General features: G+C 50.7%; 1 protein-coding gene across 4 annotated transcripts; it reads left to right on the forward strand.

Moving 5' to 3' along the window:
• TRIM29 (tripartite motif containing 29) lies at window positions 1-27713 on the forward strand. Of its 4 annotated transcripts, none has more exons than XM_006258152.4 (9): window positions 1-1056; window positions 7562-7657; window positions 8587-8820; window positions 9182-9380; window positions 14727-14810; window positions 19377-19466; window positions 21446-21547; window positions 22420-22496; window positions 25371-27713. In XM_006258152.4, the coding sequence occupies exons 1-9, from the start codon at window positions 199-201 to the stop codon at window positions 25431-25433; spliced, it is 1803 nt and encodes a 600-aa protein (XP_006258214.1). In that variant the 5' UTR covers window positions 1-198; the 3' UTR covers window positions 25434-27713. The 4 variants fall into 4 exon arrangements, with proteins under 4 accessions (XP_006258214.1, XP_019342879.1, XP_019342880.1 ...); XM_019487334.2 differs by having other exon boundaries at window positions 21449-21547; XM_019487335.2 differs by lacking the exon at window positions 19377-19466.

A 27713-nucleotide genomic window follows, 5' to 3' on the forward strand; every position in this document is an offset into this window, starting at 1 on the left:
CCCCTCCCAGTACGTCCAGGTGTGTCATTTAGCAGAGCCTTGCCTCCAATCCACCTCCCTTCCTTGCGGAGAGACAACTGGCAAGGTTAATTCAGAAAGAAGAGCCAGTGGAGAGACCTACCCTCTTCTCAGGGGCTGAGGAAGGAGCGAGGGTGAGAGAACAAGCGGTGGAGAAGAGCCAGCTTGGTCTGCCGTGCAATGGAAACGGGGAGCGCAGCCAGGACAAACGGCACCGCTGTGAAACAAGAGGATGCGAAGAGCCAGTCCAGCCCGAAGAAAAATGGAGAGGAAGCCAAGAAGCCCACCAGCCCCAGCAGGGGAGAGGAGACGGTGAAGAGCACTGGGGGCTCGTCTCTGGAGACAGGGCAAGTGAAGAGCTCTCTCTTCCCTGGCGGGGAATGGAAGAGGCCCATCATCCAGCTGGTGGAGTCCGCCGATGAGAAGCGGTCAAGCTACTTCAGCATGGACTCGGGGGACACCAAGAAGTTGCCGTACTCGGGAGTGCAGCTGGGAGACTTCAAGAAGCCCCCGTTCTCGTTCACAGAAAAGGGGGACTTCAAGAAACCCTTCCTGGCAGCAGAGCTGAAGAAGAACTTCTTGGCCACTGATGGGGAAGGAAGGAAGCCACTGTTTCCTAGCTCGCAGTTTGGGGACCTGAAGAAGCCGTCTCTCCCTTTTGTAGAGACCGGGGACCTGAGGAAACTAAACTTCAACAGGCCTGAGCGTGTGGCTGGGTCAAGGCCCAGGGTGAAGCTGGAAGATGTCTTGTGCGACTCCTGCATCGACAACAAGCAGAAGGCCGTGAAGTCCTGCCTGGTGTGCCAGGCTTCCTTCTGCGACCTGCATCTCAAGCCCCATCTGGAGGGTGCCGCTTTCCGGGATCACCAGCTGCTGGACCCCATCAGGGACTTTGAGGCGAGGAAGTGCCCGGTGCACGGGAAGACCATGGAGCTGTTTTGTCAGACAGACCAGATGTGCATCTGCTACCTCTGCATGTTCCAGGAGCACAAGAACCACAGCACGGTGACGGTGGAGGTCGAGAAAGCAGGGAAAGAGGTAATGCTCCTGGCTGCCCTTTCCTATTCTTCTTTCCCTTGATTCAGTACTAGGTCACTGCCTTTCTGCTCTCTCCCCGTGACTCTGCGGGGAGGCCAAGGGTGCAAGGCACAGCAATCTTGCACGGACTTTGACGGGGCACTGACTTTGGGTATGGCAGTTTGGCATTCGGGGGTCCGGTCCCTGTTGTTCTTGCTCCATACTTGGGAAAGGCAATTTAGACCTGTCATGGGTATGGGCATGGAGGAGGGTCTGAAGGTGGGTAAGGTGAAAACAAGGCATTAAAAAAAGCCAGGATTGCTTCTGCCAAGCAAAATGGTGGTGCAAACGGTGGTGGCAATGTTTCTGGGCTCATTTACCTATTGAGATGATAATGTTGAACCCCAACTATGGAAAGCCTTGCTTGACGCTGTGTTGGGGAAGGTAACAAATGCGCTGGAGTGGGACTGAAAGGTGCAGAAGCTCACAGGGCTGCAGTTTTAATGGAAAGGCAGTCTGCCGAAGAGTGTAGTACCACCAGGCTAAAGACAGACACTCTGGCCTTTGATTTGTTTGTCTGCTGCTTGCTTTCTGGACGTGGGTATTGTTGCTATTACAAGAGCAGTCTCCAGATGGACCGGGGCCCTCTTGTACTAGGTGCTGTATAGGTGTTGTGAGTTTGAGAGACAAGGCAGAAAGAAGAGATCACCCTTCCCCATTTTACAGGTTGGCACAAGTAGGTCAAGGTTGCATACAGCCTGCGGCAGAATCCGGAGGTGGCGCCAGATCTCCCAAATACCATCGGCGTGCCTCCACCCACCAACCCATCCATTTTGTGTGTGTTGTTAGATCCTCCAACGCCACGGCGAGTAGATGATGATACAGATGCCTGTACGGGCAGAACGACCAGTTCTTCAGTAACCCCAAATACAGACATGTGATTTAATCCTTCCCAGGGCCGAAGGGAAGGAAATCCCTAAACCTTCTCAGCGAGGGCCAGAGTAGCAGCTTCCTAAATGAATCTCAAACCGTCAGCCATGGTAGGGAGGAAGCAGAGTGGCTGCCCAATTTCCATGCCCTCTTGCTCCCGTTCCCAGTATACTGTCCTCGTCTGGCTGCTCTTTGCACCCAGCTTTGTTATAACTTGCTCTGTATCTCTGCAACTCTCTGCATAAAGAAGCCCCCATTGAAATCCCTGCAGGGCTTATTTCTTCTGCAGTTAATTTCATGCCTCCTCGTTCACAAGTTTCACGCCAGCTCAAGCAGCTTGGTAGCATCTGCCTTGCATCCATCCCCTTAAATATTGCATCTAATCTCTGCAAGACCCTCTCTTAAATCTGTCTTTTCCAAAAAATACAAGCCACCATTTGTTCCTCTAACTCATGGTTAATTCCTGCCTCCAAATGACACAAGACTTGCTGCCTGCAAACAGGGAGCAGGGTAGAGAAAAAAATAAGCTGTTGCTGGAAACTTATCCAGGGCTTCCTTTGATGTCTGCTCTCTTTACATTCTTTCTTGGCTCTCATTAATATAGCACCCAAGCCCCAGAGGGATCCCAGATGCATTCCTGAAAGGTGTTATTTCTCCTGCTTCTAAGCCTGAGGGGTCTGGGGCTTTATCAGTATGAATCACACACGCACGCGTTACTCTAGACTGCAGCGCCTGGTCACGTCACAACTTGAGGGAGTTAGCTTGTTCGGAAGTCAAGTTGCATAGCTGCTTGACTGGACATTAGGAAGAACTTCTTCACAGTTCGAGTGGCCAAGGTCTGGAACGGGCTCCCAAGGGAGGTGGTGCTCTCCCCTACCCTGGGGGTCTTCAAGAGGAGGTTGGACATGCATCTAGCTGGGGTCATCTAGACCCAGCACTCTTTCCTGCCTATGCAGGGGGTCGGACTCGATGATCTATCGAGGTCCCTTCCGACCCTAACATCTATGAATCTATGCCATCCACTCATGCAGGCTTGGCCCGGGACCCGATTCCTTTGCTCCAGGGTGAACCACACTGAAGCCTGAGCATTGGAAAGTACCCACATGAGCAGTCCGCCTTGCTTGCAAAAATGGAGAGGTCAATTCACTCGAACGATGCTAGGCCCATGCACTGGAGTCTGGGATGTGGTCGCATGCAACCAGGCTCTTACGCCTGTTGTTTCAGGGCAAAGGAGCTCTACAAGGAGCTTCCTTTTCCTGGAATCCATTGAGATTTTATCCTAATTAACACAATCCTCTGCGACGCACGGGGAGAGTTAGATGGCATCGCTGCTAGCATGCCAACTAGGGAGACGCCTGAACCAGCCACCAGGAAACACTGCAAAGAGAGTGGTCTCCTCCTCGCCCTGCTCCTGGATGAGGCACCTGTTTGGAAGCAGAGTTAGGTACTTCTAGATACAGGTGGCTGGGTGACCAGTCCTTTTGAGGATGGACAGACTGGCTCGCCCTACTCTTTTATGAAACAGCCGCTGGTGGAGGACCCGGTGTCTTCCCCCATTATTATCTAAGACCCTAGACACTACAGTGCTCCCCTAAGGAACAGGAGACCTGCATTTTATGCTCCGCTCAGGGCAAGAGGGGGGTCAAACCCACATGGCCCACCTCTCCGGTGGCTTACCTGATGGCCAGGCAATAACTAGGTTGGGATGAGGACATGCTTCATTTCCCAGACTGAGGATGTGCAGAAAGAAAGGCCAGAGAGCGAGCCTGACTTTGCCGCCCAGTGCCAAAGGCGGTCATGAATGGCTCTTGCTCCCAACACTCTTTATGTCTTTTATCCTATGACTTTTTAATGCAATCCTCAGGCCCCCTCTGGGCTAATCTCCTGCTGCAGATTTAAAGTAAAGAGTAAAACCTCCTCAGGGCCAGACCATTAAAAAAAAAAAAAAAAGGGCAAAGCCAAGACAGGCAGGCTGCGTTGTGAAGCGACAAGGCCTCTAAGCAATTCACACACACAAAACCCTCCAGCAAAACCGATCCGCCAGTCCAGCGCTTCCAAAAAGGCTTGTGGAAAGGACCCTCCATTCATCAGCTAGTTTTGCAAGCATGTCTTTCAAACAAGGAAGCGTTTGGAAACGCTCTGCAGCCACGGATCTGTAAATAGCACAGCCTTGCTGTCCTCCAGCCTCACATCAGGTCATTTCTAGCAGAAAGTGCTTTGATTTTCTTTTGTTCTTTACAGGAAAGTTTGCATTGTCTTGTAGGCTTATCGAGGTGGTTGGGACTGGACGTGCAATGACTGGAGCTGGACGCTCCGAGTCTCAGCTAAAGGACTTCTAAAGGGAAGTCTTTGAATGGGCTGAACTAGGCTTTGAAGTGAAAAATTCATTGAGGGCCCCCGGGAGCTTCCCGTCTCTGCCCTTCCTGCGCTGTTCCAGGCTGTCTGGTTATGAAGCACACAAGAGCACGTTGTTGTGCCCGGTGGAGGAGGTGGTTGTTTCCTCCCCATGGCTGCAAGGTTGGGGAGTGGTTTGCTTTGCTATGAGACCTTGTCTCCACTGAGGAGTTCTGTGGTTCCTAAGCCACCATCCTAATTTAGGGCTATAAATACTAGCCCAGCAGAGAGACAGGGTAGGGGGGATGCATGTTGTACCGGGGTTGTTAATTGTAACTTGAAGGCTGAGTAAGCAGCATCACTGCCAATGGCGATTTGAGCAGCTTTGCTTCTCCAGAGTTTGCCCAGGGCTGAGGGGCAAATCTGTGAATGCAGTACAGACTGAGCAGCATGGTGAAACATCTGAGTTTCAGCGACAGGGTCCCAAGAGGATGGGATCACCTGGGTCCCATGTCTAACATGATGGCAAGATGATGCCCGCATAGCAAAACTGAGTTGCATCCCGAGGCAAGAGCCACTATCCGCCATCTCCAGGTATAGGCTCTCGATGCTGGGGCTGCTCCAGTCAGGATGTGGGTCGATAAATTAGGAAGCCATTCTTGTATCTCCTTAACACCACTGTTCATCATCTGTTTCCCAGTTCTCAACAATGGATGGATTTTCTCCCTTTCCTCCTGCCTCTTGTTGCAGCCATTTGAACTCTATGATTTAAGAGATCTCCATCAGGCCAGACTCAGCCTTGCTTCTAGCCGTTTTGTACAGCCCCCCTGACAAATATGCCAGACAGTGGGTTTGGACCCTGGGGAATGACTTGACATGAAGCTGCCCTTAATGGCATGGAGCTGGTACATGTCCTCCCCCCATCAGCCCCTTCTGTAAGGGGGAGCTGGGGTGTCTGTGTAGTTGGGGTCTCCCAGACAGCTCCCAAACAGGGAAGGCATGAATGCATCATGAAGCCAACTTTCTTCTTCACACTGTGCACTTTCCCCTACAAAACCTGGACCTTTGCCTTCAGCTGAGGTGTCATTCCAGTTCCCTTCTTTCTTTGAGTTCATCTTTAAATTCTTTCCCCTATTCCTGAGCATGAGCAATTTTAACATTTGCAATAGCATGCACTGCCCGCCCCTTTTACAAATCCCCCCCACCTCAGAGGACCTGAAAGTACTCTACCAAGCTTCAGTCCACTCTCCACCTCCCTGCTCATTTCCTTGCCTCTTGATGGCATCTCCAAAAAAACTTTTTCTCTCTGCTCTTGACCCTGGCGTTTTGACCTTAATCCACCTTGGAGAAATGACAATATTTGGATGCTGATGACTTAAAGTGCCTATGTAATTTCCCTTGCAAGTGGCATTCTTGCCTTAAACTGTCTTGTAGAAATTTTCTTGAAAAGCTGCTTCACTCCACTTAAAAGGTGGCCACATTTCATTGCTGGATAATACAACTTATATGCTGCCCTAGAAATACCTTGGCAAATCCCTCTGGGACATTTTTTTAAATTAAAAACTGCCATACAAGTACGTGATCATGATCCCTGTCATCCATCCATTAACTTACATTCTCCCTACAGCCTTTCTATCCAGTTCCCACTTCAGCAAGAGAGTCCATCCCAACTATAAAAGAGCTGCCCAACCTAGGTGCCCTACAGGCCTTCTCGTAATGCCAGGAGCTCTTATGAAGAAGGCCAATTTTCAGGTTCTGCTCTTTCCTTGATGAACCATTAATTACTATCCTGGTAGTTAATGGAAGCTCCTTTGAACTTGATGGACTACTGCGCGGGGGTGGAGTTTTGGATCCAACATGTTTTCCATCCGGTAGCATCCTTTCTCTTTGCATGGGTGGCCTAAAGCTGGAGATGACATTGCACAATGAGAATGAGGGAGATCAAGGGACTGTGGGGAGACTCCTGGGTGGTCAGGGACTCTTCTGGCATGGGTTTCTGGTGGCCTAAACACAAACCAAGGGACAAAGTCTCCTGTGTTCCTAAGTTGAGATCCAACAAAATCCCTTTTCTGATGAGAGACTTGCATGGTTTCTATTACTACAACATCTCCCCCAAGGCCAGCCTTCTCATCTTCTCCCTTTCTGTGTATGATATTATCTGACCCTAATAGGTTAATGATCTTGATGCCTCCACCCCTAGCTATTTCACCCTTTCAGATCCACACTACTAAACCCTGTTAGATCTCCAGTTGTACCCCGGGTCCTAGGCTCCTTCCAATGGGTTTGGGGACTGTTTCAGAGGACCAGGATTTTCAGATGCCCACAAATGAACGCTGCTTTAAGAAAGACATTTAGTGGGGGAAACAGGCAATTCTTACATGCGCTGAAACAGCCTGGAGCAGCATTGACTTCACAGATAGATTTAGGATCTGTGGGGTTTTGAGACCAGTTAGAGTTTGTCTGAGCTGAAGCTGGTGCTGGGGGTGTAAGAGTTGCACCATTGCAAGAACTTGCATGGATGCTGAGGTGGGGAAGTCTAACAGTCCTCCGACGTGCATCGAATGCAAAGGAAGACCCATATCACAGCACCCGCAATGGGCACGTTCCAGTGGCAATCTTTCTGCAAACCTCCTCCCCAGCAAACAAATCACATGCACAAGTGCTCATGGGAAGCCAGCCTGAAGGGGCTCTCAAAAGCATCCAGGCAAAGCTGCTGATCTAGGCTGAGCCAGTGCTCCCCCCACCCACCCCCCACTTTCATTTTTCACTGTTCAATCACAACATGAAAGCCTTCAAACCTGAGCAAATTAATCCAGGATCCTGTCTAAACAGAATTCCTGCCAGAGGCACCATGTCCCAGTTGCAACACGAGTTCAACGTCATTCCCTAATTACATGCAAACTGTTATTGCTGCAGAGGCACACCTTGGGTTGGGCCCTGCATTACAAATGCAGCTGAATTTTGAAACAGGCCTCTTTCCCTTCCAGCTAATCACTTCAGCTTGATTAAAAGCAGTACCATTCCCAATCCCACCCTAAGTCAAGCAGGAGCTGTGCTTAGGAAGCTCAGTGTCCTGACTCAACTGGAGGCACTGGGATCTTGTCCAGCTGCCAACACATGGTGTCCATGAAAGTGATGCCAGGAACCTGTAGCTCCCAGCCATTATGGTTCAGGGCCAAGCACATAAGTCAAAGCAGAACGTCTCTTTGAAGTGGGCCACCAGCGCTGGCTCTCATGGGTCTCCTTCTCTCCTCTCCCACAGGCTGAGCTCTCGCTGCAGAAGGAGCAGCTGCAGCTGAAGATCATCGAGATCGAAGATGAGGTGGATAAGTGGCAGAAGGAGAAGGACCGCATCAAGGTGAGGATGGTGCAGTCTCCTTGTCCTTCCCCTCCACCTCCATCTCCTCATACCCTGTCCCCATCTGTCACTCTTTTTTCCTCTTCCCCATCTGTGTCTCTGTCATCCTCACCTTGCTCTCTGCCTTTGCCTAGTTCATATTTCTCTTCTAGCTCCTCTCTCCTCCTCCCATCACCCGAGCGACCATGTTCATTTTACAGATGGGAGAATCATTCCCACTCCAAGTCTCTTGTGACAAACCCGGCAGGAGACCAAGGGCACGAAGCATGAGCTGGGTGTCAGGGGCCTTACCTCCCTGCCTCGGTTACCATGTTCTCGCCTCATCCACCCAAAGCAAACCTCCGCTTCATCTCTACTCTTCACATTTTGAAAATGTTACCCTGGACGTTCCTCACCGGATGAAGCCTTCACCCCAGACTGGGTGCAGTCACACCATTATAACGGTGCCTGGTGTGGCTGATTTCTGTTGAGGCATAAGGCACCTTTTACAATGGCACAACCATGTGACAGGATGCAAAAGCTTAACTACATCATTTAAAACACAGCTGTGCTCATTGAAATGTACTGGTACCAATCTAGTACACCAGGTCCAATGATTGCATAAAGCCTTCTTTAATACAGGTTAAGAAAATTTTGAGTTGTTTTTTCTTCCTTTCATTATTATTCTGGGAAAACTAACCCAGGAAGCTTAGCCTGTACAAGGAGGGCCATATTATCCAGGGCCATTCTCTCCATTTCAAAAGGGCCCAAAGGTCACATTTGTAAAGGTTTTGATGCAACCTGGGTGCATGCATCTCTATTCAGTTTTCAAATATCACTTAAGGGCTCAAGTCTCTTTGAAAGGAGAGGGGGCTTCGATTTTTATGCACCTAAGATATGCTTGCAAAGGGGATTCAAGTGCTTAATTAATTGTGCCTCCCTCCCTTTAGAACTTCACCACCAATGAGAAAGCCACGGTGGACCAGCATTTCAAAGAGCTGGTGCGTGACCTGCAGATGCAGCGGGACGAGGTGAAAGCTGCCTTGGAACAGAGGGAAAAGCTAGCGAGTGAGAACATCAAAGAAATTGTGCAGGAGCTGGAAGAGAGATCCAAGTTGCTGCAGGAAGACAAGGACACCAGGGACCAGATACATCAGATCAGCGACTCGGTGCTCTTCCTGCAGGTAAACACTGCCATGGGGGAAGGGACAGAACAACTAATCGCTGGGTCTCTGTTGAAGTCCCTGAAGATTACACCAGGAGGAATGCAACATTTTAGGGTCTCCCAAGAACAGACATTGCCTTGTACCCCGGATATGAGCAGGAGCTGGGAGCTGAACCCTCAGCAACCACTTGCTCCGAAGGAGTTCGCATGATGTTGCTTATTGCCCGAGTATAACCAAATCTAACCTCCCAACCTCTTCAGGGCCCTGATGGTCCCTATAATCCATGGTCACTAACCCCAGTCTCCTCTTAGCCCCCTCCGCATCCTGGCCCTTCTGTTGTGTGCCTTCCCCAATAACCTCCACCTTGTCTCGTTGGCAGGAATTTGGGACTTTGATGAGGAACTACGTCCCCCCGACATCTCTTCCCACCTACAGCGTCCTGCTGGAAGGAGACAGCATGAGTCCGTCCATGGGGCTTCTCCGCGACGACCTGCTGAATGTCTGCATGAGGCACGTGGAGAAGATCTGCAAGGCAGACCTTGGCCGAAACTTCATCGAGAGGAACCACATGGAGAACGGTAGGGGTCCGGGAGCTCATTGACTCCGATTGCATTCAGAGTGGGTCCTAGATCTGTGTCGAAGAAGGAGCTCCAGCAGCCATTCCTACCACGTAGGAAGACCACTGGGAGGGAGGAGCATGATCTGCCTTTGTAAATAGCTCTGGGGTAAACTAACCTTGTATGGTCAGTGATGGGAAATGGGGGCTGGGGCTCCTTAGCCGGCTCTGGAAGAATTTAATGCATGTTTATTGCAGGGAGGCTCAGGGAGCTGGACTGCTTTGAGCTCCCTGGGGTGGTAGTTAGTGTTAGAAGTTCAGTGCCTAATTAGTTCAGTCCCCTTCCCCTCTGCAGTTCTGATTCAAGCCCTTCCCTATAGACACCCCAGGCTCTGAAATGCCCAGTGCCCCTTGTAGCACAGTTGCATAACTTCTGAGAGCGAAACCAGGATGAGAGGGAAACCACCCTATTTTGTCTTTTGCTCCCATGCTTCACGAGGTAAGCAGGATCAGACCATGCCAGCTCTCAGGTGGGAGCCTTTGAGGGGAATTGCTAGATGGGATCCATGGGTGAGTACAAGAAGCATGGGAGCCGTAGCCATATACTATGCGAGGAAGCACTGATGTCCTTTTGGCTGGACTCAAAACTTTTATAAGGGGAGCAGTGCTAACCTTGGTGTTGCTCAAGTCCCAATTCTTTTTTCAACAAGCCGCATGCTGTCTGATCAAATTACTCACGAGATACATAGGGGTGATATTAGGGGTCTTCCTCCCCTAAACAGCGGTGAGGCTGCTGTAGAATAGCAAACAGCAGGTGCATTTCAATAGCACCATGATCTCCCAGGATGAAAAACCAGCTCTGCGTGCAGAGCCAGCATAAAGCGAGTAGCAAAGGACTTCTTAGGTCACCAAGTCCTTTCCCCTACTATTGCAGGCAGCTCCACTGCCCTCGAGTCTTAATGCACCCCAAAGTGAGCTTGAATGAAGCATGTGCTTTATGCAGGGTAGAAACGATGGGCAGACCATTAAGCTGGGAACCCTGTGCTCAATTCCCACCTCTGACACAGACATTGAGCATGACCTCAGCTGACTTAGTCTCCATGGTTATCATCGATAGTATGCGGATAAAAGCATGTTTCTACCTCACAAAGTCTTGGGAGGCTAGAGTCCATTACTGACTGAAAGGCTCAGAGACTAGGATGGTGAAGATGGAGTACTGATCTGGATCTCGCAAAGGCAAATTACTCCTCATTCACACGAAATAGGGTGCAATACCAATAGCGTGGCGCTGGACTCCTACCCACAGCTGGTACAACGGCTCATGCAGCTCTTTGAAATGACTCCCAACAAAAGCTTCCATATAAATGCAAGATCGTTATTTCATTAAGATCGGTATCAAACAGCCAACAGGCCACCTGCATTTCTGAATAGTCTTTTGCTCTGCCAAAGGTCTCACAAACCTCTCCCGGCTTCTTTATAGCAAGACGCAAATTATCAGATGTGCCGGAGATTAAAGAAACAAAACAACGCGTGGAATTGAATGACAAAGCTTAAAACAACACGGGATCTGTTCCCGGATCATCAAATAACATTTCCTGCAGCTTCTAGTTCATGAATCAGCCTTTCTGACATCCATGATTTAGAATAATAAGAATGAAGGCTGTGTGGGACCAAGGTAAAATTGGAGCTATAATGAAAGGCATTAGTATTTATTGAACATCAGCCTGCTGGCTTTGTGCATTAGAGAAAGACAGTCCCTGTTCCCAAGGAGCCTACATTCAAAACGATTAATTAACATTTGTATAGCACCATAATTTTGCATTAGGCACAAATAAAGTGGATAATACAGTTCAGTTACATGGGATCAGGCGTTCAAAAGAGCTCAGGGTCAGATTTGGAAGCGATTGGGATCTGCACTAAGGTCTGGTTTTTCAAAAGGGCTGGGAACAAGCATCCACAACCTGAATAAGGACCAAAATTTTGAGTGTTCAGCACCCTGCATCACAATACTCATAGCCAGACTTTCAAGCCTGAGCTGATATCTTTTATATATCCCAGGCAGAACACACCAGGGCACCAGGCGATGGCTCAGATCCAAATGTCAAATAGCTTTTATGATTTTTTTGTTTTGTTTTGCAAACAACTTTTTGAAAGAAATTTTCAAGATTTCCCAACCAGCTTTGCCTATTTGTAAAACCTAAGCCAATAGGATGTATGCTCCCATTTGCACAAGTCATTTTTGAAAGCGTGATTTAGCCAAGTCACTTAGACAACAGACCCTCAAAGGCACTTGGGTGCTGAATTCACATGGAGTCACTAGGAGTTAATCATCCAAGTGTCTTTGATGAGCTGCGTATTGGGTCTTGCAGGGATTGCTTATCTGTAACACCACCAAAGTGCCTTTATAAACAGGTTTAAAAGGTTTGACCAATACTGTAACTAAGGGAAGTGTGTGCAAAAATAACAGCTACTGCACCACTGCTGGCAGCTCAGCTGGGGCAGTTGTCCTACGTACCATCGTCACCCAGGTGCAGAGCAGGCCCAGTTACCAACAGCATAATGGGCATCAATCACTGATCAGATACTGGATAGACAAGAAGTCTAACAGCGTCCAGGGCTGTTGGGAACAGTTATTTAACATGACCCTAAATGAATTCACATCCCTCAGTTTCTACGAGCCACGGTTATGGTCGAAAGAGGACACAGTTGTTTGCATTTAGCAACTGCAAGGAAACAATGCCAAAATTACTTAATTAACTAGGGCTCCTTCTGAGTCATCATGAGAAAGTGGCTTGCAATCTGTTTGATCTTCCAGGGTAAAATTTAAAAAAAAATTCCCATGGAGAAATATTACATTAGGGGGAATGAAACCTGTTTAATAGCAGACTCCAAAGAGACTCCATTCTCTTTTAGTTGTTATAACAGGTGCCTGCTTAATAGGCTGGCAGACAGGCAAGCATTCAGATTGTCGTTTGCAAGGTTTAGAAACACGGAAATGAATGGAAGCAAATAAACCAAAAGTTTATTTGCCAACTTTAGAGTCAAATGAATGTAACTAGCTGAACACAAGGGTGGAATTCAACTCTCTCAAGAGCTCATAGGAAGTTTATGCACCACTTAAGGCCTTAAAAGGAAGCAAAAATGGGATATAAACAACACATAGGTCTATACTGCCTCTGCAAAAGGGTCCTTTTTACTGCTTTAGAGCTAAGCCCAAGCCGTAACTCCTGAGCTAAAGGACCTCAGGAGCTTGGAGCTGTTTGCAACCCATATCTAGGCATTGCATTTGTTTTTCTAATGGGACAAATTTATCCCCTGTTGGATTTAAAAAAGTCTCTTGCTATAGAGTACTTGCAATTCCAGATCTGGCTCTGAATGCCAGTAGCTCAACACTGCAAACAGAAGAACCATATTCTAAATCGTTAAGCATTTTTCAATGTACTTGTAGGAAAGACTCAAACCCAAAGGTTGGATGTGAATATTTCATGCCAGGGGCTTGGTCTTGGCCCCTTGGTACATGGCTGCAGTGCAGTTTACACAGCTGCCCCAGGGAACAGGGAGATAAGTGGCTGCCTACAACAGACCAAGCTATAGTGGAGGCGATAGGAAATCTCACTGGGACTGAAAGCTTGCCAGCTGTCGATACAGGTGACTGGAGACAGCAGGTGGTCATAAATATAGGCTGGGCTGTAAAATGTCAGCTTCCATAAAGTGTTGCTGCTTCCCCATCAGTGAGATTTCTGCACAGGGACTCATTAAACTCAATGCAGAGGGATGTTCCTCATCTGCCGCAAGAGCCAGACAACCAACTTTTGCCTCCTTTGCTGGAGAACGGTGCCAGCTTGGCAGCTCCAAAGAACAAAGGCCTTCATTTTCCCGCAGAGGAGAGCCGCAGGCTGAGCAGTCAGTCAGCGCCTCACCCCATGCCTCCAGCATCTTCTCACCCACCCTGTACGATCCCAGGCTTTCTGCCTTTGGAAACCAGGGTTGAGTTCAGCTGCTGTTGCTCTTGGCATGTCTTTCCCAAGAGCCCCAGTGGTACAAGGAGCTTTGCCCTTTTACGGGGATCTCTTTTAGGCAGCTTTTTGCCCTAAAGATGGACAAATCATGAATAGATTCAGAGAGTTGCGTGGAGTTTAAGTCCAGAAGCGACCATATTATCACATCTAATCTGAACATCGGTAGGTCACAGGTGAATAGATCCCTACTCCTCTACTGAGCCCAATAAGACAAGGCCATCACAGAGAATTGGCTTTTGGAGATTTTGAACCTTGGGTCCAGGCCTATAGGACTCTGTGGGAGCATCCTCCCAGTGCCCTCTGGACCGTGTCCTTGGTGTGTAAACACCTATCAGTGCAACAGGGCCTAAACTATGCAGCTCCTTCACCTCCACCTCTTTCATTGATCCCTGCCACCAGCATAGGCTCAGTTTGAGAAACTGGTCCAGTAATGAAAGGGTTTGAGCCCAAATCCATTCCCTATGGTTCTCACCCTCTCCTTGGGCTCAGCTTCATCCCCACACCCAGCCCCAACCTCCCTTGTCCCATCCTCCCTTCTCCTCCCATGGATCCTCATCTCCCAAACTCTCCCTCCCCTGGAAAACAGACCATGAACCAGCATGCCATTTGCTGCCACCCTCTTCATCACCTGCCTTTGGGTTGTACCCTTCTTCCCCACCCTGGGACTATGCAGATGGCAAGTTCTTGGGGGCAGGCACAGTCTCCCACCACATTTCACAACAGGGCCACAGGTCTTGTTTGGTCTCTAGGCACCACCATGCTAATCACAGTTAGTAGGTCAGCCCGATGCAAGCAACCCCGGGGAGGTGTGGTAGGTGCAGAGATGGAGGCATACGCAACGGTGCCAATTTGCAAGGAGTCATTTGCTATGCCTCCTTCCAACATCAGGCCTCTATCATACTGCCAGGCCGGTCCTCCGGGGCCTTGTCTCACACCCTTGAATATCTCTGGTGTTGCCTGCAAGGGGCCAAGTCACTGCCTCTCCTCCCTGTACCTCTTTCCCGAGGACCTGCTGCTGCCTCATCACTGGTTCTCTTATCCTCCCGCAAGCTGCATTTTGCAGCTGTCCAGCAAGCACAGCTGGACTGGGAGCAACGCAGAAGGGCAGATGAAGAGGGAGGCTGCTGCGCAGTCAGAGGCTCAGAGATCACAAGCAAGTGCATTGCTTTTATTGATGAGAAACCCCAATTCCAAAGGGCCCTTTACTTTTGCAATTTCCACGCTCAAAGGGCATCTCTCCTGGGGAATTGCCTCTCCCTCCAGGTGCGGGGAAGCATCCTGAGCTGTGCTGTCCCCCTCTCCCCACTACTGTGACCCCTTGCTCACCAGGCTTTGCTCTGCCTCTCCAGGTGATCACCGCTACATGTTCAACAACTACGAGTGGAACCAGCCTGACAGCCTGAAGAGATTCTCCATGTATCTGTCTCCCAAAGGTACCGTGACTCCCCTACGCTGTCTGTCCGTCCTCTAAACAGTGCCATTGCTGGGGATTTGCTTTCACTCACACATTTTCCGTGGCACTCCTGTCCCAGGAGAGCACTCATGCCATGTATCAGGGCTGCCAGATGCCACTGCTCACAAGCCTCACTGCTGTTGCAACGAGGTGAACACAAGGGACTGGTGGGCATCATGTTCATTAACAGGAAAAGGTGGGTTCTTACCTTGCATGAGATCATGGTTGGTGACCAGCAAGAAGGAAAGCTCTACTGAACCAAGGCATTTGTAGCTTCTGCACTCACACAGAAAGTCAGGGTTAAATTGATTGCGGAGCAACAATACGCCTCCACCTGCTAACTTGTGTTGAAGCTACAAATCGTCTTGTCTTCAGACATAAAAGGGAACAGTGCAATACTTAACATGTTGGACTGGGAGATTAGCATGCCTGGGTTCTTTGCTCAGGTCTGCCACTCATGGTGGGGCCTCCGGTGGGTCAATATGGGTCAAAGGACCTTAGTAGATTGAATGTTGAACTCTTTGAGGTAGGAGAGGGAGTGAGACTGGGCCTTTGTATTTCATTGTTCATCAAGATGGTGATAGCTGGGAGGGTTGGGGCAGTTCTAGGAGTTGAATGACAAGGGTAACCCATCACTGAGATGTCCCCATGGAGCCAACCCGGTTGGCACAGCTGCCTATTGGGCTCTGCTCAGGAGCCTGCAGAGCTACCCCTGGGTTTGCCAGATGTTTACAGCTGCTGCTGGGCAAAAGCAGGCAGAGGGCAGGCGTGGGCCTGCAGCTGCCATCTGCAGTGAGCAATGGCACTTCCCTGATGTCCCATGCAAGTGGCCAGGCCCATTGTGTAAGACTGTCTGTATGCACACCGGGCTTGATGCAAGGGTGGAAGATGAGCTGGATTCCCAAATTTGTCTCAATTCCCGCTATTCCTTTAAAGCCCATTTCCCTTCTCTCTTCTCTGTTCCAACCCCGAGCTCCACCCAGGGATGCACCAGCTGATCTCAATGTAGGTAGAAGGGAAGCACGTGGCTGGACTGTATTTCCGATAGGGAAGGGCTCATATGAAGAATCCAACTCCCTCTCCCAGAGCAGCCTGCAAATCAGCCATATTCTTTCTAGCTGGTTGCACTGCATCCACCCCTTGGGAAGCTTACGCAGCAAGATGAGGGTGTCGTAGAGCTCAATGAGTGGCATCAAGCTGCAACTGGCACCTGTGACAATCCAGGCCAGCCACCAGCACGGGCACATGGGGCCACTGGAGATCTTGTACTGTGGTTGCTGGCATATGCCAAGATAAAGCATGCACCACTGTCTTCACTGCCATCATTACCCAGACCTTCACACTCTGGTGAGCACAGTGACTAGGACAGGAGACAGGCCGGGGACCAAGCCCTTCTCAGCTTTTAAAACTCCGTCTGAGTTGTGCAGCCTGAGCCCACCTTTAGCCAATAAATGATGCTTTAGTGGGAGCTGGAAATTCCCCACTGGGTACCTGAATACTTGTTCCAGGCAGCACCTGGAGAAGAGCAAGGATGGGTCTTTCCCGACCACTGGCACTGAAGCATGAGACCCAAGTGCCCCCGTATGATGCAAGAAGTGAGGCAAAAGCCCTGCACTCCTCCCAGGGCTGCTGAGCTGTTGGCTCATGGACGTGGAATCCAGTGATCCTCCACGATCACCATCCATGTCCTCCCCTGTGGTCACAGTCCTGGCAAAGGCAATCTCAGCCTTTTCACCCTAGGCTAAGTCTGCATAACAAAGCTTGAGTCTCATCAGGTCCAAGTGCAACCCTCCCCATGCCCACAGCTGTGGTGGCAGCTGCCCTGGTGAGGATGCAGCTAGAAGAGGGCTGGTGCCAGCTTAGTTGGGATGACAGTGTCAGACCCTGAACAGAAAAGCTCCCTTATGCACGTGCTGCTGCATCTCAAATAGTGGGGCTTTGCCAGCATGTTTGCGGTAGCAGAGGTGGCAAAGCACAGAGAAGCCTGTGCCACAGCTGGGGAGTGACCTGGTATTGCTACCATTGCTCCTGGCAGGGAGCAAAGAGCTCAGCTTCCAGAAGGGGCCTTGGGACCAGCTGCAGGGGCAGAAGAAACTGCTCCTAGGACACAGAGGAGAGGAGGCTTGTAACTGAATACTACAAGTCACAGCATTGCCCAGCCCCTGCAGGGGTAGGAGGATTGATCATGGGCCGTAGAGGCTGCAGGCTAGCAAACACTCACTCCCAGGTGTAGCCTTTGCTCTTGAGAGCCATCCCAGTGAAGTCAAATGAGACACCTGTTGTACCCAACCCTACACAGGGCAGGGCACAGACCTGGCTGAGCACTAAAGACCCATGTCTGAGGCCAGCTGTGTCATTGCTCCCACCTCTTGGCATTTGCCATTTGCACGGGCTTTTGCATTTATAAATATCTGTGGTAATATATAAATATCTATATGTATATATAGATATCTATGTAATATATAAATATCTGCCCCTCCTGCCAGCTCCCATATTTACATGGGAGCAAGGGGTTCATTCCACAGCTCAGCTCCTCACTCGGTATTTGCTATGAACCCCTTTTGTGTCCTCACTTTAAGCACAGGACCTGTGGCCGTGTGATTTAGGCACCCAATCTCCTACTTCACAGAATGAGCATCAAAAAGCAACTAGGCCAGGAACGAATATGCCCTGATCAAAAACCTGTCCGCACAGTGAAGTTTCATCTAGCACCCATTGCAGGGATCACGACTGGGTCGTACAGGACTCACTAACCCCGGACGGGGCTGGTTTCTTAGCCACCGCTCCTTGCAGTGCAAAAGCCGACAGGGAGTTACCAGGCTGCTAAGACCATAGCGGGCAATGGAAAGTTTAGGAGCTCCTTACACAACGGGTGAAAAATGCAACAAATTTGACACTGGGCTTTCAGCTTCACGGCACAGAGCTTTCCTACTTAATGGAGAGGAGCTACTCCATGAGCTAGCAGCAGCAGTAGATCCTTATCCACTGGGGATCTGCCATTAGAGGGAGACAGGACACACTTAGCTACCTTATTACACGCGCTGGCTGGCAATGGGATGGTCCCAGGGCCACGGTGATCCAACCAGTACCACTCAGCTCTCCTACTGCAGCAGAGAGTCAGGAGAGGAGCAGCACCCTTGCCTCTGACTGCACCCCTGCCGTGGACTCCCAGCTTTGTGGGACGAGGGACTAGCCTGCCCCACTGGTAGTATCACCTGCATGGGCCGAGCCCTTTTCTCTTTCAAATGCTCTCGTGCCTGTTGGGCTGGGTCTCGGAGAAGCTCTCTTCCTTGAGCTACAGCAAGGAATTTACTCCGTGCATTGGGCAACCCTGGCTGCACACACCTGTGTTAGTTATGCTGGCCATCCATGTGGGAGGAGGGGCAAACGGAGGCTGAACTGGCTGCGGCAGTTTTGAGGCCCTGCCTGTACTTGCAGGCTGTCACCGCCCTTCTAGTGGAGTATCGAGGGCACGGGATCCCAAGGCTGCACTGCAGATTAAGAGACTTCAAGCTTTGCTATGAAACCCAGCCATGACACCCCACGGCATCCATGTCAGGCCATTGCTCCCTGCATTCGAGCACACAAGGCTCTTGGATCCTTGCAGTTGCCTTAAGTCTTTACCAGTTTGCAACCAGGCAATCAGTAGAGCCTCACAGCTTTGCTAAGCCCAGCCCTCCAGGGCTCGAGAGCAGCTAACGAATGAACCCTCACAACCAGCCCCAGGAGACGGGTGTAGTTCTCCATATGCCACAAGTGGGGAAACAAAGGCACAGAAAGCAAAATGACCCACCCAAGGATGCTCGGCAAATCAGTGCCAGACTGGGGCAGGGCTGAGGGATTCCTGGTTCCCAGGCGTATTCCCCGCTGCCCCTGCACACACGGTCAGCGCTGCATTGGCTAGTGCAGAGTGCTCCTAATGGATGCCACAGTGAACTTGGCAAAGGTTAATGGAGTCGGATGCATTTGCAAATCAGCCATTTGCTCTCATCACATTGCAACGCTCCAGCCAGCCAGGGGCTGGGCCGGCCTGGTCTCACAGATGAGCATCAATGGGGAGGTTATTGTCCCCAGCTCAGCGAGCTTTGCAAGATAGCAGGGTGGGAGGGGGCTGGCCACAGAAAGGAGCCCACGCTCCTAAATAAAGGAACAACCCACTGGGTGGCAGCAATGTATTTCGGACCCGCTGTTCCGAAAAAAGCAGTGCAGGAGCAGAGCCCTGCCCCGGGCAGCCTGTCCTAGTGACCCCTAAGGGGGCAAATCAGGTTCCCCTCTTTTTCACACCTCCCCTCCAGGTGATGGGGATGGGAAGTGGAGTGTGAGTAGGAGCTTTGTTCACACGGCTCACTAGGGAGAGAGCAGCCCCCTCTGCCCTGTCGCCTGGGGAAAAGGAGGGCTGGAGTGGCCCCAGCTCTCTGGGTGGCCTCATCCCAATGCATATGGGACTGGGTCTGCTTCTAAACCAGTTTGTGGAGCAACACGAGGCATGGGCCTAGCTGGAGATCACCAGGGGCTGGCGGCTAAACTGGCTCCTCTCGTCTTGCAGGCAATTTCAACACGCGATCCTGGGAGTATTCCAGCCTCCAAGCTACAGAGGAGGCTCTTGGTGCTAGCAACCCTGCCTTCTCCTTGAAAGGTACCTGCATCTCCCGTGCTTCGCCCTGGCTTCCCAGCTAGCCCACTGCATGCCCTGCCCACCCCTCCCCTTGTATGCAGCTCTGCCACCTAACATGTGCTTCTCTCGAGCTATGAACCACCCTATCCAGCTTGCCCATCAGGCTCAGACCATGCGTTTTTGACTCAGCACCTACAGCTCCTTGCAGAAAATATTATCCGAGTATCTCTTGCACTGCAAGGTTGGGGTGCATCTTTCCTATGGTCACAAACAATGCAATGCATGGGCCCAGTCTCAATTAATCAGATAGATTTGCCATAGTTCCCCTCCCTTCTCTCCCCCGTCCACCCTGAGATGCAAGCTTGTCAGGATTGAGTGTCCCTGGTTTAAAATCACCATCATTTCCACTACGATCAAGATTGGGGCCCCGGTCTAGGTGCTTCACAAATACACAGAGCATCGCTGCACTTGTAATCCAGACACAGGGACAGGGACATGGGGGACTGGTCTCTCCATCATGCACAGGGGAAACTCAGGTGCAGAGAAACTGAAGATGAGGTTTTTAGGAAGATCAAAGCCATCAAACTCATTAAACCCAGCACTTCCACATCTTACCAACTCTGGGCCTGTGGGATGTTGTGGAGCAAAGAGCCTGGGGCAGGATCAGGATTTCTGAGGCTCAGGTGGGTGCTTTCCCCACAAGGCTGTCCCTCTGCTCCCATGCACATGGTGTTTTGAGCCTGCAAGGCCCTTGGGTCAAGGACTCCCTAATGGTTGTGCAGCACTTGGCAGAGCAAGGCCAGATTTCTGTTCAGTCCCAGGACAACACAGAATCACAGAAAATGAGGGTTGAAGGGACCTCAGGAGGTCACATCTAGTCCAACCCCCTGCTCAGAGCAGGACCAGCCCCAACTGCATCATTCTAGGTAGGACTTCACCAAGTCAGCCCTAAAAACCTCCAGCGATGGAGATCCCACTAACCCATTCCAGTGCTTCACCACCCTCCTAGCGAGCAAGTCAACCTAAACCTCCCTTGCTGCAACTTGAGCGCATTGCTCCTTGTTCAGTCATCTGTCACCACTGAGAATAGAAATATGGTAAGAAAGATGATGAGTAATAATAAATGAACTCCGCCTTGCAGGCCTCTGCCTTTCGTTGCGCTGCTATTGCCCCACAGCAGTTGCCCATCATGTGTTGTAGACCTCTCTGATGCACGGTACCCTCACCTCCATCTTCCTTCTTATTAAGGAAGCAGACTAGCAGCACCTGTGGGAGGCAGGGCCAGTTCAGCCCATGGGAATGCTCAGTCCAGGTCATGCATCAAAGCCATCCTTGTTCACCTCCTGTGTCAAATCCAGCCACTGGCTTTGCCTCAGCAGCAAAAGCCTGCCTGGTCCAGGGCCCACCGAGAAGGTCACTATGCCTCCGATAAGGTCCCAAAGGCTGACAACCTTTGGTTTGCCTAGTCAGTCTAGTTTGCGATGCCCCAAATCCATCCCCATCCCAACATATATGAACCCCAATGCTTTGGGAGGCTCCTCCTTCCCCAGCCAGAGTGCTGAGGCCTGTCTCCATCCAAAGGCACCAAGACTGAAGTCTGATGCTTACTGCCAACACTTAACCTCTCCCAGTAGCACCTGGCATGAGAAGGTGTCACCTGCAAACCTGTCCATTCTTATGCACGGGGAGTTCTGCAAAGGTTTCCACAACTTCCCCCCACCCCATCCAAGCAAGTCTGGATTTCAGATCCCCTTGGCAGCTCTGCAAACCCCAGCTGCTGCCCTGCTCTTGCTTCTGACTACAGGGATATGACACAATGAGATAAGAAGCTGTTGACACATTAGTTCTGCCTCTGCAATGCCAGGTCCCTGCCTCCTCCCCCAGCAGGTCCCAGTCCAATGCAAGATGATGGTTATACATTCACTTTGACCCACTTGAAGCCTCTCTCTCCCCACAACTGTGTGAGGCCCTGAAGTAACGCAGACTCTTTTCTCTTCCAGTAGGCAATGGCACCAAGCTGCCATTTCAGTTCTCCTCGATGGGACAGAGCTCACCTGGGGACTTCAGCAAGCAGTCTGATGGGAGCCTCTACACCAAGACTGGTACTGGGCTTCTGGGTTGGGAGCCGTGTTCCCTTTCCCACCCCTTTCTTATGGGATGAGGCTGCAGTGCCGGACCCTGGGGAGGGCTCTCCACTGCTGCCTAAGGGTTCGGAGCACAGAGCAGCAGCACACATGGCTCTGCTTGCCTGCTGCACTGTTCACCCTTTGGGAAGGGAAGCGCACTCAGGCAGGCCATGGCAAGGACCTAATCCGATAAGCTGAGACAGCTCCACCAGTCCCTTTCTAGGTTTTTCAATAGGAAGGAAGCATCTAAGTGTTCAGGCAGTTGGGAGGGAAGGAGTCTGGCAAGCACCGTTCATGACCCCTGCACTTTCAGGGCGAAATCCCAGTGCTCCCAGACACTGCCAGAACAACAATCTCCTCGTCCTCCTTTCACTGGCTACTGCTGGTTCAAGGACACTTCAAGTAAGGAACAGGGCGTTGTGATGGCCTCAGCGCATGCCAAGCAGAAGCAGGTCTGGTTGGTTCATGGATGAAAGAGTTCAGGGACAGCCCAGCACGTGGTGGTGCTGGAGCTGGAGTCGGTTCAGCGGGGCTGCTGTTAGCTCCGAGTCGGACCTGGGCTGACGCTTCAGTGCCGTTAGTGCCTGCGGGGTTGCAGGGAGCCCTCTCTCATCTCCAAGACTTCAAACCAAAGGTGGGACTGTGCAACGAGGACAGAGTCCACTGCAATCCTAGTTATGAGTAGTGGCGATGGTACCATTCCAGTGCATCCCACCCCCAAAAACTGGCTGCATTTTGGCATAAGGCAGTGTGGGAGTTATATGAATGCAGCTTCCAATCCCTGCTTGCAAAAGACAGATCAACCTGTAATGGCATCACTCCTAACTGGCTATTTTGTATTGCTGCAGCTTACCCTTCAATAGTGAGGCACCAGTCTGCCAAGGTGACACCCCAGACATGGAAATCCTCCAAGCAGTCTGTGCTGGTAAGAAATAAAATCTAGGTTTGCCAATTCTTGGGGCATCAGCAGAAGTACCAGCTGTGGGGGTACGCAGACTTTTGCTGGCTGTGGCCAGGGGCTTTTGGATTTGGGGGAAGGAGAAAGGTTACACTTTCTCAGTGAAGGTATTTGTTGTATTTATGGGCAGCCATGTCATATAAGCTGAAAGATCTAGATCTGGGTTCACATGTTTCCAGACAGCAGAACAACAAGAATCTAGGTTTCAGTTTAATACCATCTCAAAACCTAACTGCGTGGAAACTTCACTTAAGAGCTTGGTCCAATAGCTCTCAACTAGTAATACAGCCATCACCTGGTCCTCTGCAATATTACGGTTCCCTGTATAAGTGTCACAGATAAGTCATCTGCAGGATCCAGAAAACATGTGGTAGGGCCTCTGCACTATATAATCCAAGCATGAAAAGATCTCCCCTCCTGCTCGCACCCTTTTGTAGGCTGATGGAGCATCACAGATCAATGCATGGCTTCCTTGGCTGCACATTTTTGTGCAGATATTTTGCCCACAAGAGAATACCAGTATTGTAAATGCCCACCACTGCTAGCCACGAGCACAAACCAGCGGCTGTGCCACATCAAAAAAACACAGGCACACTCCCCTGCCACACGAGGTTTTGAAAGCAGGATTCTCTTTAATGGCTTGCTGAGAGTTGAGTCCTCAAGGCTGAATCCCAGATACACAGCTGTGATCTGGTGCTTTGTAACAACCACCAACACAAATAAAACACCTATCACAAGAGCTAGCCAGGCTGGACTAAACAAATGCAAAGCAAGCCCCGAATTCCCACCTCTGACCCTGCAGGATTATCAAACCCTTCACAAAACCCTTCACTTGAAAGCGAAGCAGAACCACTCCATCTTGGCTCCTCAGCCTCCCTTACCTACACAGCATCTTAACATCTCGCAAGGTCTGAATAAGGATCTCTTTATTTTCAGTCTCCCTACAGGAGATTGCCTTGGGAATGATCATGCATTTGCAAAACTTAGCCCTCTTCTTAGGAAAAAAACAGCAAGCCAAGAGCACTTACCAGCTGGAAGACAGGAGAGCACCAAGCTGCTACCATTACAAAATGGCTGGCCCTGGCTCTGCCCAATTTAAAGGTTTTGTTTCAGAAAGGCCTGTTGGAAGAATCAGCCTCAAGAGACACACCTGTAGTAGGGAGAGATGAGAGGCACCTGGCAATGGTTGTTGCAACAGTGAGATGAGGGGACTGAAGAGTGAGGAATAGAGGTTTTGCCACCAGCTGTGCGGAAAGCAAGGGTGACTTTTTGCAGGGATCCCTGGGTTGAAAAGGAACTGGGTGTACTTCATTACCACAACTTGCACCTTTATTTATCTCTATGAGGTTCCCTCATGCAGTCCCTGATCTCTCTCCCTCTCTCATGCGTATAGTAGTTGGGGCTGTTTTCTTTTTATGGCCAATATTCACCAGATAGCCCTGAACCTACCCATTCAGCTGATAAATATGAGCATTAAACAGTCCCCAAATAGAAATACATACTCTGGCCTGCAGGAGCTTTTACGGTCTGCTGGGCCAATAATTTGGCTTTTAAAACAACCTTAAATATGCATTTAAGTAATCTACCTTCTAAAAGCCTTGTAAATATGAACTCTCACAACAGACTGCATTGCTTAAGGAGTGCCTGTCCTGTCAGCCCATGGAGTTGTTTAGAAGGAAGCTTCTTCCCCTCCCCCTGTTTTTAATTATGCTGGAAAATAGAGCTGTAAAGCAATAGGAGTGCAAATGCAAGGCAGCATTGAACAGTGGGTATCGGGAGTACGAGCGGAGTGTGATGTTCATTGATGTGAAGCACAAAGATGGGCCAAAATGTTCCTATTCTGTCTCTACCCAACCCTGCCCATGGTGGGGCTGGAGCCAGATCCCCTACCGTGATGAATCTAAACCAGGATTGACACAGGGTTGCAAAGCCGTGGCTGGCATTATTCCTGTCCCTGCCCTAAGCAGTGACATCAACTTTGTGAGATGTCTGGTGTCTCTCTGCTTAGCGCATTCCCGCAGCGGCAGCAGTTTTGACAGACTTTGTGGTTTGTGGCACAATGCTATGTTTTTGAACTGGCTGGGTCAGCATGTTTTAGAGTACATCGCACAAGACACAGCTACATAACTAGGAGGGAGCCATTTGGTTGACTTCCAGGTTTAATGCACTGCCTTGTGGCTTGTAGTTAAGAGGACTGGATGAACTGGTTGATTGCATGATTATAGGTGGGTCTGATGTGGTTTGAGGTGTGACAACCAACTCACTGGCTGTTGTGTTTTACAAGTGTTGCAACCTCAGTCTTTCAAGCCAGTGTTTCTTCCAATACATCTTAGCCAGATGTAGATGGAGGGGAGATGCTCACAAAGCTAACGGTGGGCTGGTGGGAGTGGTGCAACTGGAAACAGTGGTTTGTGGAGCTGGAGAAAGACTGCAAACAACCACACTGATTACCTATCAATGTTATCTCATACTTATGCATAAGAGTTGGGTCATCCACCCAGCAAGCAGCCACCCACTGCAAATAGCTCACGGACTCTGAACACCGTGGAGGCCGAGTTTCGGCTCTCTGGGTAGCTAGGGACAAGGAAGGGATCCATGAAATCCAGAGGGTGAAAGTCAGCCCTGATCAGAGCCTGGCACCAGGTGGAGATACTGCTGTAGTTGTGTCTGGAGGGATTGAACGTGGGGTGTTGCTCCGTGAGCGGATGGCAGTAGGCATTAACCTGGGGTAGGTAGGAGAGTGAATTGGGTGCCTGCGGTCATGGGAAATGAAGGTAGGTCAAGAACTGGCCGCACACTTGGCCTTGCCTTTACTCACATGCCCCAAATCCTCCCTTGCAGTCCCAGTATCGCCCCTTTTACGTCAACAAAGGCAACGGAGTCACCTCCAACGAGGCGCCTTGAGTCCTGGGGGCCGAGGGAACAGCTGGAAGCACCTGGAGCCACGAATCAACAGAGGATATTCATGGATGTATCTGCTACTGTATTAACCTTGCTGCTGTAATCTCTGGGGGGCAGGGGGCGGTCTGCACGAGGGGAAACGAGGACTGTTCCCAAATCCTAGTTGCCACGGGGCCATTTCCCGTTTCCCTTGAAAGCTGTGCCGTCCCAGAGACCCATAACCAGGCAAACCCTCCTCTGCTCTAGCCTCTGCATTGCCTGCCATGCACCACCACCCTCCCTGCTCTGCTTCTCTTGGGGAGCCAGGGATCTTGGGTGGCGTGCACACAGAGCGCGTTCCCTTGCACGCTAGCATGGCCCATTGCTTCCTGCTCTTCCGAGTGCCTTTGCATGAACATAAATGATGCTGAGTGAGTTTTCAATGCTAGTGTAGGAGGTGAAGTTGAGAGCCCTGCAGCCTGAAGTCAATAGGACAGGGAAAAGCAAGCTCCCTTCAGGTCCCTCTACACAGATACTTCCCCCTGACCTGTGTTTCTGTCTCTGGGGGGTGGAGGGGACCAGCTCTATCCTTGACACCCTTTCAGCCTCCTCCTTGCCAATTTTGGGTGGGTCCTGGCAACTCATCTCCTGCCGGCCACTGACCGAAGAGCCATTGCTCGGGAGCTGCTTGCAGTTCCCGTGGCTCTGGGCCGGCTGGCAGTTGATAGCAGAGAGGCTCTCTGTCCCATGAATTGCCACCTTTTCAAATTAAAGCCACTCCATCCACCTTTTCAAATTAAAAAAACAAAAGGAAAATCCATGCTGCTAATGGAAGATTGATTAGATGTCGCAGGTGACTTTTTTTTCTTTTCTTTTTTTTATTCCCCATAGATGAAATTGGCTTGTGTATCTGGGGTCAGTTCTTTTTCTCTGGGACAGGAATTAATATGATTTGGTTGCTTTTAGGGTAATTTTTCAGGACTTATCCGTCCTCTGGATCATGATCACATGGGCACTGCCAGGCAGCAGCCAGGGCTAATGCTCCAATGACTTAAGTATTCCCCCTCCGGACGGTGGGATGGGACCGGTGCTGCTCTGTGACCATCGGGGCCCCATGTAGCCAGGCACAGAGCATCGCCGCCTGCGAGGGGCCAAGCGATCTCAGCTCCCACTAGCTTCAATGTCTAGCAGTGGGGACTAGCGGCACGTTGCCTGGCTCTCTGACTACAAAAAGCAGCTGCTGAGCAAGGAAACAAGGGCTCACAGACTCCTCTTCATGCTTTGTTCAGCTTGGGTCTCTCTTGGGATCACTTCCCACCAACCCACAGCTGTACCCCCGCACCTGGCTGGGAAAGGTCGCACCTCCCATATGCTGAAAATGATTTTGGAGCTAACCCCCTGCCAGCCACGGCGCTGCTTTAATCTGCAACCTCCAACAAAACTTTGGAGGCTGAAAGATGCCAGCTCCCGAATAGGTAATATGCCACTCTTTTCCTAGGCATGTTTTAAATAAAGAAGCCAGGGCGGGTGTGTGGCTTGGAGGGTGCTGGGATTGGGGATGTGGCTGTTTGGAGGAAAACAACCCTAGGTAGGCATGTGCGTGCATGTGAGAGCGATGCCAACAAAAGGCTGATTCGTAGCTCCTCCATCCAGGGGCCGTGGGGGTGGGAAACACCCAGGTGCCGATGCCACGGGCCCAGGCAAACAGCACATGATAATGGCATTTGTAGAGCAACACGCAGAGAGGGAAGGGGCCGTGGTGCACTGGCTGGAGTGCCAGGACAGGGTACGTGAGAAGAGGATTGCCTCAGCTGCCTCACCAGCAGGTCGTAGGGATGTTCATGCTATTTTTGCTGAAGACTGGACCTCACCTGCCCCCTCCCTGAGCTCCCCCAGCCTATATATGCCCCATTCCTGACTCTACGACATTGCCCGTTGACAACCCACCTTGCCGCTCTCTTCTAGGGGCCTGATCTGTAGTGCCCTTGGCTGCAGGGAAGCTCCTCCTGATCTACCCCTGCATTTCAGCCAGCAGCCCTTGTTTGCCTGGGGTCCAACATGGGCCGGTTGGGCTTTCGGTCAGACTGACCCTTGTGGGCTCGGGGAGATTTGCATGGGGACTTCGAGGTGACTATTGCACGAGCCATTGTATTATTTTGCCTGCCTCGATCAGCATAGCACGCAGATCCTTCGCTACACGTTCTGTCAGGCCGGGCCCATGGAAACAAGGTCCTTTCAGGGTGCCACTTGTGCTGCAGAAATAAAGGCAAAAGCCCCGTGTCTGCCCAAGGGCTGGGGATGGGA

The sequence above is a fragment of the Alligator mississippiensis genome, chromosome 16 (assembly GCF_030867095.1).
Source record: "Alligator mississippiensis isolate rAllMis1 chromosome 16, rAllMis1, whole genome shotgun sequence".
Lineage (NCBI taxonomy): Eukaryota > Metazoa > Chordata > Crocodylia > Alligatoridae > Alligator > Alligator mississippiensis.